General features: G+C 47.0%; 1 protein-coding gene across 3 annotated transcripts in view; it reads right to left on the reverse strand.

Annotated features, from left to right (window-relative positions):
• OSBPL1A (oxysterol binding protein like 1A) overlaps window positions 1-15,719 on the reverse strand; it is a 176,240-nt gene that overhangs the window by 59,265 nt on the left and 101,256 nt on the right. For all 3 annotated transcript variants that reach the window (XM_038766495.1, XM_038766494.1, XM_038766496.1), the window contains one exon: window positions 4,617-4,779. In XM_038766495.1, the coding sequence (XP_038622423.1) occupies window positions 4,617-4,779 (163 nt within the window). The remainder of the gene's footprint in view (window positions 1-4,616; window positions 4,780-15,719) is intronic.

The following is a 15,719-nucleotide window of genomic DNA, read 5'->3' on the forward strand; positions in this document are numbered from 1 at the left end:
ATTTGTTAAGCACCTCCTGCGTGTCCAACGCTGCTCTAAGCACCGGGGTAGACCTAAGCTAATCAGGTCAGACAGTCCCTGTCCCACACGGGTCCCACAGTCTATGCGGGAACAGGGTTGGAACCCCCATTTTACAGCTGAAGAAACCGAGGCCCAGGGAAGGGGCGTGACTCGCCCAAGATCACACGGCCGACAAGCGGTGGATTCGGGATTAGAACCCAAGTCCTCTGACTCCCAAGCCCGGGCTCTACCCACTAGGCCACAATGAGCGTCAGAAGAGCGCTTTGCACACAGTAAGCGCTTAATGACCTTACTTTTTAAGGTATTTGTTTAGTGCTTTCATTCATTCATTCATTGTCGTATTTATTGAGCGCTTACTGCGTGCAGAGCACTGTACTAAGCGCTTGGGAAGTCCAAGTTGGCAACATCTAGAGACGGTCCCTACCCGACAGTGGGCTCACAGTCTAGAAGGGGGAGACGGAGAACAAGACAAAACATATTAACAAAATAAAATAGAATAAATATGTACAAATAAAATGAATAGAGGAATAAATCCGTACAAACATATATACATATATCCAGGTGTTGTGGGGCGGGGGGGGAGGAAGGGGAGAGGAAGGAAGGGGCTCAGTGTGGGAAGGCCTCCTGGAGGAGGTGAGCTCTCAGTAGGGCTTTAACGGGGGGAAGAGAGCTAGCTTGGCGGATGTGTGGAGGGAGGGCATTCCAGGCCCGGGGGATGACGTGGGCCGGGGGTCGACGGCGGGACAGGTGAGAACGAGTGCTTGCCATATGCCAGGCACTGTACTAAGTGCTGAGGTAAATACAGATGATCAGATTGGACAGAGTCCCTGTCCCACGTGGGGCTCACAGTCTTACTACCCATTTTACCGATGAAGCAACCAAGGCCCAGAGAAGTGAAACGGCACAGCAGACCGTCGGGTCCTCCGGACTCTCAGGCCCGTGCTCGAGCCACTAGGCCACGCGGCTTCTGCTGACGGCAGAAAGTCCAAGGGTAAGGGATTACAGACAGGCGAAGGGCCAGTCGGTGAACCTACAGCGCGTTCGGAGAAGTAGCGGGGCATCGAGTCAGCACCGTGTCAGCAAAACAGAGACACGGCAGCGATTCCGGACGGAGGAAGTGGCCTGCGGTATCAAAGGGAGGGGGAAGGTCTCTGGACTTGACTATGAGGAGGTCACTGTTGGTCATTAGAGAGGACAAGTCAGACGCTGCCACGGGGCCCAAAACCTGATTGCAAGGAGTCACGGACGGAACTGGGGAAGAGGAAATGAATTAATTAATGATGGCATTTATTAAGCGCTTACTATGTGCAAAGCACGGTTCTAAGCGCTGGGGAGGTTACAAGGTGATCAGGTTGTCCCACGGGGGGCTCACAGTTGTAATCCCCATTTTACAGATGAGGGAACTGAGGCCCAGAGAAGTGAAGTGACTTGCCCAAAGTCACACAGCTGACAATTGGCGGAGCCGGGATTTGAACCCATGACCTCTGACTCCAAAGCCCGGGCTCTTTTCCACTGAGCCACACTGCTTCATGAATGAAATGAAATGAAGCATTTCAAGCATGAAATGAAGAGCCAGGATGCATTGTCTAGGCACTTGGTTCTGACCTCGTTGGGCGGTTGGCATCCACCCACACCTCTCAGCCCCACGGCACTTCACTCCTTCATTCAATCGCATTTATTGAGCGCTTACTGCGTGCACAGCACTGTACTAATCAATCAATCCATCAATCATATTTACTGCGCGCTTACTCCGTGCAGAGCACTGTACTAAGCGCTTGGGAAGTCCAAGTTGGCAACACAGAGAGACGGTCCCTACCCAACCGTGGGCTCACAGTCTAGAAGGGGGAGACAGAGAACAAAACCAAACATATTAGGTAAAATAAATAGACTAAATATGTACAGATAAAATAGAGTAATGAATACGTCCAAATATAGATACATATATCCAGGTGCTGTGGGGAGGGGAAGGAGGGGGAGAGGAAGGGGCGGGCTCAATCTGGGCACTTATGTCCATCGCCATAATTTATTTATTTCTCTTCACGCCTGGCTCCCCCTCTAGACTGTAAGCTCGTTGGGGGCAGGGGGCGTGTCTACCCACTCTTGTATCATCATCATCACCATCAATCATATTTATTGAGCGCTTACTATGTGCAGAGCACTGTACTAAGCGCTTGGGAAGTACAAATTGGCAACATATAGAGCCAGTCCCTACCCAACAGTGGGCTCACAGTCTAAAAGGGGGAGACAGAGAACAAAACCAAACATACTAACAAAATAAAATAAATAGAATAGATATGTACAAGGAAAATAAATGAATAGAGTAATAAATATGTACAAACATATATACATATCTTGTACTCTCCCAAGCGTTTAGTACAGTGCTCTGCACACAATCAGGGCTCCGTAAGTACAACTGGTTGACAATTTCAGGAGTTTGAATAGGAATGTGAGAAAGGAGATGGGGGTGAGAGAGTGAGTGACGGGTTCAAGAGAGGACCATCATCATCATCATCATCAATCGTATTTATTGAGCGCTTACTATGTGCAGAGCACTGTACTAAGCGCTTGGGAAGTACAAATTGGCAACATATAGAGACAGTCCCTACCCAACAGTGGGCTCACAGTCTAAAAGGGACCATGTCCTCCTTCCTCACATCTGCCAAACTAGCAGACTTCCTCCCTTCAAAGCCCTACTGAAAGTTCACCTCCTCTGGGAGGCCTTCCCAGACTGAGCCCCCCTTTTCCTCTGCTCCTCCTCCCCTCCCTGTCGCCCCCGCTCCCTCCCTCTGCTCTCCCCCCTTCCCCGCCCCACAGCACTTGTGTATATAGGGCCACATTTATTATTCTATTTTATTAATGGTGTGGCTATATCTATAATTCTATTTATTCATACTGACGCTATTGATGCCTGGCTACTTGTTTCGTTTCGCCGTCCATCTCCCCCCTTCTATACCGTGAGCCCGTTGTCGGGTAGGGATCGTCTCTAGTTGCTGCCGAATTGTACTTTCCAAGCGCTTAGTACAGTGCTCTGCACACAGGAAGTGCTCAATAAATGCGATTGAATAATAATAATAATAATAATAATAATAATAATAATGGCATTTATTAAGCGCTTACTACGTGCAAAGCACTGTTCTAAGCGCTGGGGAGGTTACAAGGTGATCAGGTTGTCCCATGGGGGGCTCACAGTCTTCACCCCCATTTTACAGATGAGGGAACTGAGGCCCAGAGAAGTGCAGTGACTTGCCCAAAGTCACATAGCTGACAATTGGCGGAGCCGGGATTTGAACCCATGACCTCTGACTACAAAGCCCGGGCTCTTTCCACTGAGCCACGCACGCTGCTTGAATGGACGAATGAATGAGAGACGTGGGCAGGTTTGAAAGCAGGAGAGGTGGAGTCATCAGTACTGTGTACTGAGTACCTCCTGGGTGCTCAAAATTCTTCTAAGCGCTTGAATGAGTAGAACAGAGTAAAGAAAAATGATAATACCAGCACCTGTTAAGCGCTTACTATGTGCCAAGCACTTTACTAAGGACTCGGGTAGATACAAGTCAGTCAGGCAGTCATATGATGCTCACAATCGAAGTAGGAGTTTCTTCCCCTCTAGAATGGAAGCTCCTTGTGGGCGGGGAATATATTTACCAACTCTGCTATACCTTACTCTCCTCCAAGCACTTAGTACAGCTCTCGGTGCACAGTAAGTGCTCAAGAAATACCACTGATTGACTGATTGATTGATTGGGAGGGAGAAGGAACAGACATGATCCCTATCTTAAAGTAAACAGCTTACCATCTATCGGCGGAGACTAATTTTAAAACCACTTTCAGACAGGAGGAAGAGGGTAAAGGGGACAAGGTACATGAGTCGTACTTATCTTCGGAATAAGCCTCCTAAGATGGGCTGCGAGGGGCTGCTGTGAGTTTCCTAGGGGGTTTAGAGTTTACTAGTGTTTAGGATGAAAGATTCATCGGGGAAGACTGCAGGAGAGGAGATTTCAAGAGGGCTTCGAAGATGGGGCGAGCTTTCCTCTTCTTTCCCCAATCCCTCTCCTGCTCCAATAATGACAATATCAATAATAATAATAATGAGATTTAAACGCTTACGACGTGCCAAGCACTGTATCAGCGCTACGGTAGATACAAAGCAATCAAGTCCCCCTTGGGCTCACAGTCTTGGAGGGAGAACAGGTACTGAGTCCCCATTGTGCAGAAGAGGGAACTGAGGCACAGAGGAACTGAAGTGACTTGCCCCAAGCAACACAGCAGGCAAGTGAGAGAGCCGGCATTAGAACTCAGGTCGTCTGACCTCCAGGGCTGTGCTCTTTCCGTTTTACCGAGGGAAAATTTTCTTGCCCTTCCTCATCCATTGCTTCCACTTCCCTGGACTTTCGCTCTAACTATCCCCCGCCGGGTTATTTCCAGTTGGCTCGTATCATGCAAAAAATGAACAGGCAGCACGGGGATGACGGAGAGTATGGGAAAATAAAGATCCCAAGCCAAGAAAAGAGAAATCGGTTACGGGGCTAGTTAAGAGGACTGGGACGGCAACGAAAGACGGGCGCTCGGACAGGCCGGAGGAAGCCTTTACTTACCCGAAAGCGCATCGTAAAACTCTTCTTCACTAAGAATGCTGAGCGGAGGGGAGCCTTTAACGAGAGACTGCTCTAGCTCATGATGCTCGGTGGCCAACGTCTCCAAGGCTTCTGACAAGATCTTGTTTTTCTCTTGTTCGTGCTCCAATTTTAAATTCCTCACCTAGAAGCAAGCAGATGCCTGAATAAAGCCTCGCGTCTTCCAGAAGGGGAGGGTGGGGACGGGTCCCAGTGCTTGGCCTTTATATTCCCTCTTACTCCTAGACAGCTGGGGTGTGGAGCTCAAACCGCCCAATGGATTGGTATTTTATTTTCCTTATAAAAAATTTCCATCATCATCATCATCAATCGTATTTATTGAGCGCTTACTGTGTGCAGAGCACTGTACTAAGCACTTGGGAAGTACAAGTTGGCATCCAAGTTCTCTTCGAATTATTAATAATAATGATCGGGGCATTTGCTTACTATGTGCCAAGCACTGCATAAAGTACTGGGAAAGATAGAAGCTAACTGGGTCAGACACAGTCCCTGTCCCACACAGGGCTCACAGGATTTTTGTTTCATTTTTTAAATAGTATTTGTTAAGCACTCACTGTGCCATGGTCTGTACTAAACCCTGGCGTAGATACAAGATAATTAGGTTGGACACGGTCCGTGTCCCACGTGGAGCTCACGGTCTTGATCCCCCTTAGCCAGATGAGGTAACTGAGGCACAGAGAAATGACGTGACTGGCCCAAGGTCACACAGCAGACACGTGGAGGAGCCGGGATTAGAACTCAGATCCTTTCGACTCCCAGGCCACGCTGCTCTTACCATCCTGAAATTCTCCTCCTCTAGACCGTAAGCTCCTTGTGGGCAGGGAATGTGTCTCTGCCAAGCCTGGCATACTGTACTCTCCTAAGCGGTCAGTCCAGTGCTCTGCACACAGCAAGCGCTCAATAAATAGCATTGATCGAGAGCTGCCCCTTCTTTTAACTGGGTTCTGCTCAACGACAACAACAAAAATGACAGTATTCCTGTTCTGCATGGGCGAAAGAGGAAAATCATTCTATAATTTGGTTCTTCTCACTGCTTTTCTTATTTCGGCTCCAACAGAAATAGACCAAGAACCGGAACTCCAAAACTGAATTCTCGTTCTGAAGTAAAATTCAATTATCTCATTGGCTGGCTAGAGCTGTAAATTTGAGGGCTCTCTTTTCTAACTCACTTTTAATTAAATTAAAAGCAACATTCCATTCAACATGCTCTAGCTGTGTAAATTTCTCTGGTGTTTCTGGTCCATTTTCAATATGAAGAAAATACCTTGTAGCTATCCCAGGGGTAGGCCCCTAATAAGAACTTAATAAATTCTATCACCATCATCATTATGTCTTAAATTCTTGTTTTTACTAAGAGATGGTTCAAAAGATATTCTACATACAGGGCTTCCTCCTAAAATAGCACAGTTGCACTCCTGCAAGCCTCCATGTTTTTCAAAAAAATCATATTTCATTAACAGGTATTTCAATGGGAACTAAGGTGGGTCGGGGGCAAGTTAGTTTGAAACAATAATACATGACTTCTATCACACCGTGGGCCACTCAAAAGATTGTGAAAAATGAAAAAAGCTTTTATGAAGTTTCAGAAGGCGAAAACCAAGTGGGCTACTCGACTTTACAAGTTCACAAATGCTTGAGGATGGTTTCTAGAAAATAATAAGCTTTAACAGTTGCAACTGGTTCCCTCTGCAATGCTACTGACTAGATGACAGGGTTACCACATGATCCTGTCATCTGCTTATCACAGCATTCCCAGCAGAGCCGCATTGAGCAATGCACAATTTATTGCACAACGTCCTATGGAGATCCATATTGTGGTGATCCTGTTCCTCTATTTGTCCACTGTGCTCTAACCAGATCACACTCGAAAAGGCCAAACCCCGCCTGGAACGCTTGTATCGTTATCACCGGGATTAGTGGCATTGAACAAGGGTCTGCTGTGTACAAAATTTGTTGGGTAGGGATTGTCGTTGGGTAGGGATTGTCTCTATTTGTTGCTGAACTGTCCTTTCCAAGCACTTAGTACAGTGGTCTGCACACAGTAAGCGCTCAATATGATTGAATGAATGAGTGGTCTATGTAATTTCGTAATATACAGGAATATAAACAAACTAGTGACCTCAGAATCTTCTCATTATAAATTACATTGTGTATATATGTACCTATACATACATGCATACGCACATGTGTACCTATATACACACACAATGTAATATATATACCTATGTACAATATATATGCACATATTTACATGTACATATATATACTGTACATAGGCATATATGTATATATGTGTACATATATTAATAAAACGATCCAGTTAAGCACTGGTGGTTTCTGCCAACTGCAGAAGACACTGAACCTCAATACACATAAAATGCACTTAACAACTACCATAGTCATACGAATGCTTGCTGAAAGGACCTTTACCCTCAGCTCCAGAATATGATCCAGCTTTGGGTGGACAGCAGATCTCTGGACATATTTCCAACGGTCAAGCCCAAAACTCTCGATAACCATTCGTGGACAAAGGGATCGTGCCTACCAACTCTATCGGATTGTCCTTTTCCAAGCGCCTATTTCAGGTCTCTCCCCACAGTGAACGCTCAATAAGCATCGGTGGTTGTTTGAGGGCCAGTTCCTTCCCTCCACCTAGAGGACCTCTTTCCCTCTAATTCTCCCTGTACGGATCCGACGGATGACTGCTCTTTCCCACCTCCTTCAGAGCCTTAATGAAGGCATATCTCCTCCCGGAGGTCTTCCCTAAATAGGCTTTCCTCTTCTCCCACTCCCTTCTGCGTCGCCCTGACTTGCTCCCTTTGATCTTCCTCCTTCCCAGATGTACAGATCTGTAATTTATTTATTTTTATAAAACGTCTGCCTCCCCCGCTCACTGTGGACAGGGAATGTGTCTGTTTATTCTTATATTGTACTCTCCCAAGTGCTTAGTACAGTGCTCTGCACCCAGTAAACGCTCAATAGATATGATTGAATGAATAAGGTCAGGACACACCGAGACTGCATTCGTATTGCGTACCTCGGCTCTAACGATGCAACCAGCAACGAGTACGTTCTCTTTGAGAGGTTGAAAGCAGAAGTTTGAAATCACTGGCTGACTCCAAACATTCATTCAACTTTGAGGGGTCTCTCAGAACAAGGATTTCCTCAATCTTGAAGAACCTCCCCCGATGTCTCCCAGGGCTCTTGCCCCGAAGATGCCCTGGGCTTGTGGCAGCCCAATCCCACACGTTTGAGGAAGTTTTTTGATTCTGACTGGGCCCAGTCCCCTTTATCAACCGATCTGCTGAATTCTGATGTGTCTTTTACGCTGTTTTTCTACTTATATTGGCTTCATCTTTTCAATTGCGCCTGTCATCCCCAACTTGACTAGTTCTCACCTATGTATCTTTTTTTCTCCCCAGTGCTTTGTACCAAGCGCTAAATGATTATCATTGCTACAAAAGCAAGGATTTAGCAACCGGCAACCTCTTTGAAAAGGAAAAAATAAAAAGAGACGTCTGCCATCACGTTTTTACCCTTGAAGAAAACAGCAAAGACCATCTCACTCCAATCTAAATCGATATACTCTAAAAGAGCAGTATATTTTAGTCTCTCACGTACAAGAGGGACAGTCAGTAATAATCATAAGAAATAATATTAATAATAATGGTACTAGTTAAGCACTCATCATCATCATCATCAATCGTATTTACTGAGCGCTTACTGTGTGCAGAGCACTGTACTAAGCGCTTGGGAAGTACAAGTTGGCAACATATAGAGACAGTCCCTACCCAACAGTGGGCTCACAGTCTAAAAGGGGGAGACAGAGAACAAAACCAAACATACTAACAAAATAAAATAAATAGAATAGATATGTACAAGCAAAATAAATAAATACATGAACGGTAGGGTTGATACAAGATAGGTTGGACATAGTCCTTTGTCCCACATGGGGTTCACGGTCTAAATGAGAGAGAAAACTGAATCCCCACTTTACAGCTGAGAAAACTGAGGCCCAGAGGAGTGATTTGCCCCAGGTCCCACGGCAGGCAAGTGACAGAACCAGAATTAGAACCCAGGTCCCCGAACTCCCAGACCCCTGCTTAAGATTGTGGGCCCTCACAGAATACAAAGATTTTCAATATATTCATTTATCTTACGGTAGTTCAGTGAACAATTATGAAGGGGAAAAAAACCATACTGACCTAGAATGCCAATGTATCGGCAAACGCAGGGAACAAAATAATTCATCTTCCTAAGAACTCAACTTCTCTCTCAATTAAAAACAGCTTCAAAAAAAAAAAAAAACCCAACCCAACCCACGGTTCTCCAATTATGTGGCACCTACTTCTGTTCTCACTTGTTCTTAGAGTGGGAGTGAAAATCAGGGGGTGTGGGGAGGAGGGAAAGGAGAAAAGTGGATTTGGTGATGCTTCGTTTTCAACTGCGTTTTTCTCATTCAACGTTTCCAACTCTAGCTTGCCCTGGTGACAGACGCAAGGATAATAATCTGCAGTGAGGGCTGAAAGTTACGTAGTGTCTTGTTCTCTTAACTATTTCTTATATCTAGCCCCTTAACTCTTCTATTTCTATCAATTTACGTCTCCTGGTGTTGGAGAGTCCCTCTAGATTCTACGCTCCTTTCAGACTGTCAGCTCGTTGTGTTGATTGCTCTATTGTATTCTCCCAAGTGCTTAGTACAGTGCTCTGCACACAGTAAGCGCTCAATAAATACGACTGACAGACCGATGTCTCGCAACCCCGCCAGCGTCTTCGTGGCTGCGGCAGGCTGACAGCACCAGACGGACGTGCCCATCTGGGAGACGCGGCGGTAGAGAAGCAGTGTGGCTCAGTGGAAAGAGCCCGGGCTTTGGGGTCAGAGGTCATGGGGTCAAATCCCGGCTCTGCCACTTGTCAGCTGTGTGACTTTGGGCAAGCCACTTAACTTCTCTGGGCCTCAGCTACCTCACCTGGAAAATGGGGATGAAGTCTGTGAACCCCACGTGGGGCAACTTGATTACCTTGTATCTACCCCGGCGCTTAGAACAGTGTTTTGCACATAGTAAGCGCTTAATAAATGCCATTATCATTATTATTAGTAGTAGTGGCAGAAATAATTCACAGAATCACACGCGAACAGAAATCCAACAGCACACCCTGATGGGACACTGGCAAGGTGAGGTCCCGGGAAAGGCCACACAAGGATAACGGCCAATTAAACCTCGCCAAGAACAGTTTGCAATTGGGACATTGACATTTTACTATTCACAGCACACCGCATCCAATTATCGCACTCTTTCGACAGGTGAGCTTTGGTCGATTCTGCCCGGCCCTTTGGACTGACATGGCTTTCCCGTGAAGACAGCTGCTGGGGCTTGTCTCTACTATTCTTGGCTCCTGAATGATAATTGTGGCATTTGTTCAGCGCTTATTGGGGGGCAAGGCACGTTCCTAAGCCCTGGGGTGGACACGGTCAGGTTGGACAAGGTCTCTGTCCCACATGGGGCTCAAAGTCTCATGCTCCGTTTTACAGATGAGGTAACCGAGGCACAGCGAAGTGAAGCCCCTTGTCCGAGGTCCTACAGCAGACGAGTGTCCCCCTTCTAGACTGTGAGCCCACTGTTGGGTAGGGACTGTCTCCAGTTGTTGCCAACTTGGACTTCCCAAGCGCTGCACACAGTAAGCGCTCAATAAATACGATCGAATGAATGAATGAAAGTGGCGGTGCGTGGGATTAGAACCCACGACCTTCTGACTCCCGTGCTCTAGCCACTACGCCACGCTGCTTCCCTACATGAAGCTCCAGGAACCACTCATTCATTCAATCGTATTTATTGAGCGCTTACTATGTGGAAAGCACCGTTCTAAGCGCTGGGGGGGGGGGATGCAAGGTGATCAGGTTGTCCCACGTGGGGCTCAGTCTTCATCCCCATTTTACAGATGAGGTCACTAAGGCTCAGAGAAGTGAAGTGACTTGCCCAAGGTCACACAGCAGACATGTGGCGGAGCCAGGATTCGAACCCATGACTCCAAAGCCCGTGCTCTTCCCACTGAGCCCCGCAGCTTCTGTTACCTCAGAGAGAAATGGTAGAATTTCGGAAGCTCTCCGGTGTTATCTGCTCCATGAAGGAGAGCAGGGATCTCGCCTTGGGATTACAGACCAGAACAGTCTTCTAGACTGTGAGCCCACTGTTGGGTAGGGACCGTCTCTAGATGTTGCCAACTTGGACTTCCCAAGCGCTTAGTACAGTGCTCTACCCACAGTAAGCGCTCAATAAACACGATTGAATGAATGAATGAATGATCCCGGCCCCTCCACACGTCAGCTGTGTAACCATCAGCAAGTCGCTCAACTTCTCCGTGCCTGAGTCACCTCCATCTGTAAAATGGGGAATAAACCTTTCCTCCGACTCAGACTGTGAGACCCACGTGGGTCGGGGACTCTGTCCAACCTGTTTAGCTTGTATCAGCCCTAGCTCTTAGTACAGTGCCTGGCACATAGTGAGCGCTTAGCAAATACCAAAAAAAAGAAATGGTTTATGTTTAAATTTTTAAGAGTGTAGCTGCGAGAGCCTCTGTATATAGCTTACTGATTGCAACAAGCACTTAGCGAATACCAAAAAAAAATAGGTTTATGTTTGAATTTTTAAGAGTGTAGCTGCCAGAGCCTCTGTATATAGCTTATTGATTGCAGGCCGGACACCCACATTCAATCGAGAAGGACCCAAGGCATTTGTTTCCAAAGAAGCTGGAGAAGTCATCTAATTGTCTCCCATGTTTTTAGCATCTGGGTGGACAATGGAAGGTATTTATTGAGTGCTTACTCTGTGCAGAGCTGAGCTCTTGAGAGAAGACCACACAGCCACAATCCCTGCCCACGAGGAGCTTTCCGTCTAGAAGGCAGAGGGTTCCCAGGTGTCCTTATAGATTAATTTAGCAGCTACAACTGCTGGATGTTGGGAGGAACCCAAATGCACTCCTTTCATTCCTAATTAAAATTGAGCCATGTCTCTGTTTAGAAGGCCATCTTCTCGGGTGCAAAACTGATCTGAAAGGAGTCATGGAAAAGGGAGACAAGTGTGACTTCCAGGGAGGAATGGAAAACTAGGCTTGCACTAAGAGGAACTTAATGAGAGGGTCTTTCTTGTACCCAACTCCCCCTCTTAAATTTAGCTATCCTGATTTCAGGGCAATGTTAATAATTAAAGTTCTGTTTGGCCACATTACCTTTTATGAAAACTATTGAAATTTTCAGGTTGTACTGATGTTAAGGAACATTTTCAGAGGCCACCTATGCTCTAGACTTTTAAAAACATGTTTTCCCCGCTCGACCCATTCCCATACTCTTCCGATAATTAAATGTACTGCACTTCCATCACTTCTTACGTCGAATATTAAACCAATTATTTGGGAGTCACCCTCTTGCCCTTTCTCCCTAAAGCCATCATAAATGCCACGGAAGACCGATAATGCATTTTAGGAAATGATTAACAGAATTACCCGATCTATACCTGAGTTTCCCCAGTCTGCCTCCCCTCTCATTGTTCAATCAATCAATTGAATTTCTTTAGCCTATCAATGTGTCTGTTGTCACATCATACTCTCCCGAGCGCTTAGTACAGTGCTTTGCATGCAGTAAGTGCCTCAATAAATATGACTAAATGAATGATGCTTACTGGGCCTTCACTGGAGCAGGGCACCATACTAAGTGCATGGAAAAGATCGATACAGTAGAGTTGATCTTTCCATCATATTTATTGCTTGCTGATTGTGTGCAGAGCACTGTACTGAGCGCTTGGGAGAGTGGAACAGAGTTGGTAGGTTCCCTGACCACAAGAGGATAGTGCTAAACACTTGGGAAAGTCTGATGACTGGACACAGTTCTTGCCCGCTGGGAGCTTAAAGTCGAGTAGGGGAGAAAGACGTTACAATAAATGACAGGAAGGTAAGACACACAAGGCGTGAGGACATGTGTACATAAATGCAGTAAGCGTGGGGAGGTGGATTGAGACCCTAAGCGGTTAGAGGGCAGGACTAAGTTCATGAAACAGTAGGGAGGGAAAAGAGGGTGGAGAAATGAGAGGTTTCCAGGAGATGTGATTCTGGTCGGGTTTTACAGGTGGGGGTGTGGTGGTGGACTGTCAGATTCATTCATTCATCCATTCAATTGTATTTATTGAGCGCTTACTGTGTACAGAGCACTGTTCTAAGCGCTTGCAAAGTCCAAGTTGGCAACATATAGAAATGGTCCCTACCCAACAGTGGGCTCACACTCTAGAAGGGGGAGACACAACAAGACAAAACATATTAACAAAATAAAATAAATAGAATAAATATGTACAAATAAAATACAGTAACAGAGTAATAAATCCGTACAAACATATATACATATAGACAGGTGCTGTGGGGAGGGGAAGGAGGTAAGGCGGGGGGGGATGGGGAGGGGGAGGAGAGGGAGTGTGGGAAGGCCTCCTGGAGGAGGGGAGCTCTCAGTAGGGCTTTGAAGGGAGATGTGAAGGGGAGGGAATTCCAAGCAGGAGGCAGGATGTGAGCGAGGGGTCGACGGGGAGAGAAAGGAGAGGAGAGAAGGCTGGTACTGAAGCGAAACGGGCAGGCTGAGTTGCGGTGGGCGAGGAGCAAGGATCGGTTATGGGGAGAGGATTGACCGAGCAGTAGGTGAGGAGGAGTTTCTGTTTCATGCTGAGAGGGCTGGGCCACCCCTGGAGGTTTGTGGGCAGTGGGAAGGTAAGAGCAGAATGATTTTTCAACAACAACAACAAAAAATCGATCTGGGCAGCAGAGTGGCATGAAGGACCCCGGAGAGGAGAGCGGGGAGGTGGCAGCTGAGGGAGGATAAGATGAGTGGCCATGAGTGCCAGGTGGAGAACCGGGAGGAGGATGCTTCCCCTTGCGGGGGAGTGACGCTAACTAACTTCAAGAAGCTACCAGACCGACTCACATGCAGGCGGCGTGGTCTAGTGGATAGAACAGAGGCCGGGCAGTGAGAAGGACCTGGGTTCTAATCCCGGCTCTGCCACGAGTCTGCTGGGTGACCTTGAGCAAGTCGCTTCACTTCTCTGGGCCTCAGTGACCCCATGGGAGGTTTGCAGGCAGTGAGGAGGGGAGAGCAGAATGATTTTTCAACAACAACAAAAAAACGATCTGGGCAGCAGAGTGGCATGAAGGACCCCGGAGAGGAAAGCGGGGAGGTGGCAGTTGAGGGAGGATAAGATGAGTGGCCATGAGTGCCAGGCGGAGAACCGGGAGGAGGACGCTTCCCCTTGCGGGGGAGTGACGGCAACTAACTTCAAGAAGCTACCGGACCGACTCACATGCAGGCGGCGTGGTCTAGTGGATAGAACAGGGGCCGGGCAGTAAGAAGGACCTGGGTTCTAATCCCGGCTCTGCCACGAGTCTGCTGGGTGACCCTGAGCAAGTCGCTTCACTTCTCTGGGCCTCGGTGACCTCATGGGAAAAATGGGGCTAAGAGTCTGAGCCCTGTGTGGGACGGGGACTGTGTCCAACCTGATTAACTTGTATCTACCCCAGCGCTGGGATAGATAATTATAATAATGATAATGAAGCGGAGACAGAAGCTAGCACATCTGACCACCTTTAACCCGACTTAGATAATAATAATAATAATAATAATAATAATAATAATAATGGCATTTATTAAGCGCTTACTAAGTGAAAAGCACTGTTCTAAGCGCTGGGGAGGTTACAAGGTGATCGGGTTGTCCCACGCGGGGCTCACGGTCTTAATCCCCATTTTACAGATGAGGGAACAGAGGCCCACAGAAGTTAAGTGACTTGCCCAAAGTCACACAGCTGACGAGTGGCGGAGCCCGGATTCATTCATTCAATAGCATTTATTGAGCGCTTACTGTGTGCAGAGCACTGTACTAGGCGATGACCTCTGACTCCAAAGCCCGTGCTCTTTCCACCGAGCCACGCTGCTTCCCATTCTTTTATCGATAAAAGTGTCCAAACTGACTGCCATATATCTACCTCAGCGCTCAGAAGAGTGCTTGGGACATAGTAAGTGCTTAAAAAGCACCACGATTATTATCAGTATTATTATAATACTGAAAAGGGAAGGAGAGAAAGGGAAAAGCTCTTCCCTATATTCAGACCAATATCGTTACAAGTTCCGTTGCTCTGAGCATGAACAATTATTCACCTTTAAATTAAAATGAACTCAAAACTCCAGTGGGTCTTTTTTTCAAGATGAAATACCGCAGATGCAGACATTGGGTTCGTCTGCAAACGGATCCCTGTTCTTCCTCAGGTTTTTTATTTACTTTAGGGTCTGCCTCCCCCCGCTAGACTCCAAGTGTCTTGAGGGCAGAGATCGTGCCTGTCCAGTGTCCCCTGAACTCCTCGAAGTCCTCGGTACAACTCTCCGCGCCTGGAAAGTGCTCGAAATTTATCTCGGCTTGGTGAGTAGATTAATTAAGGAAAAGACACACAAGGGTGGTGAGACCGCATTCGTTATTTAGAAATAATTGGCAATTCAGGAGTGAAAATGATGGACTGGCAGGGAGATTTTAGCAGGGGCCGACCAGAAAAGCACGTAACAGCCTCTCTCTTTTATGATACGGCACTGTTGCCTTTTTTTTTTCCTTGGGGATTGGACTCAGGTATTAGTGTGAGAATTAGATTCTAAATCAGAGAGACGTCCTGTCTGTGGTCCACTGTGGGGAGGCAGGCTCTGTTGTGGTAGCTAATCATTGTTGGGTAACCTTGGGCCAGTCACTGAACTTCTCTGGGCCTCGGTTTCCTCATCGCCACCCGTTCTCCTCCCTGCTTAGACTGTGCGGGGGGCAGGAGCCGCGTCCGACCCGATTATCGGTCGGGGTTGGGGGGTGCTCACAAGCTGCAGGTGACGAGGGACCCCACTTTAAGGGGAAACGTCCCCCAGTAAACCTACCCAGGAGACCGTTCTTTTTGAAAATTAAAAATAAAAAGAAAGGTTTGGAGTTCGGCTGGTTTTTCAGTCATTTGGAGGTGAGGTGGCTGTGCACTGAATACTGCATTTCATTTTTACATCTCTATGATTTC

Source organism: Tachyglossus aculeatus, chromosome 25, assembly GCF_015852505.1.
Source record: "Tachyglossus aculeatus isolate mTacAcu1 chromosome 25, mTacAcu1.pri, whole genome shotgun sequence".
Classification (NCBI taxonomy): domain Eukaryota; kingdom Metazoa; phylum Chordata; class Mammalia; order Monotremata; family Tachyglossidae; genus Tachyglossus; species Tachyglossus aculeatus.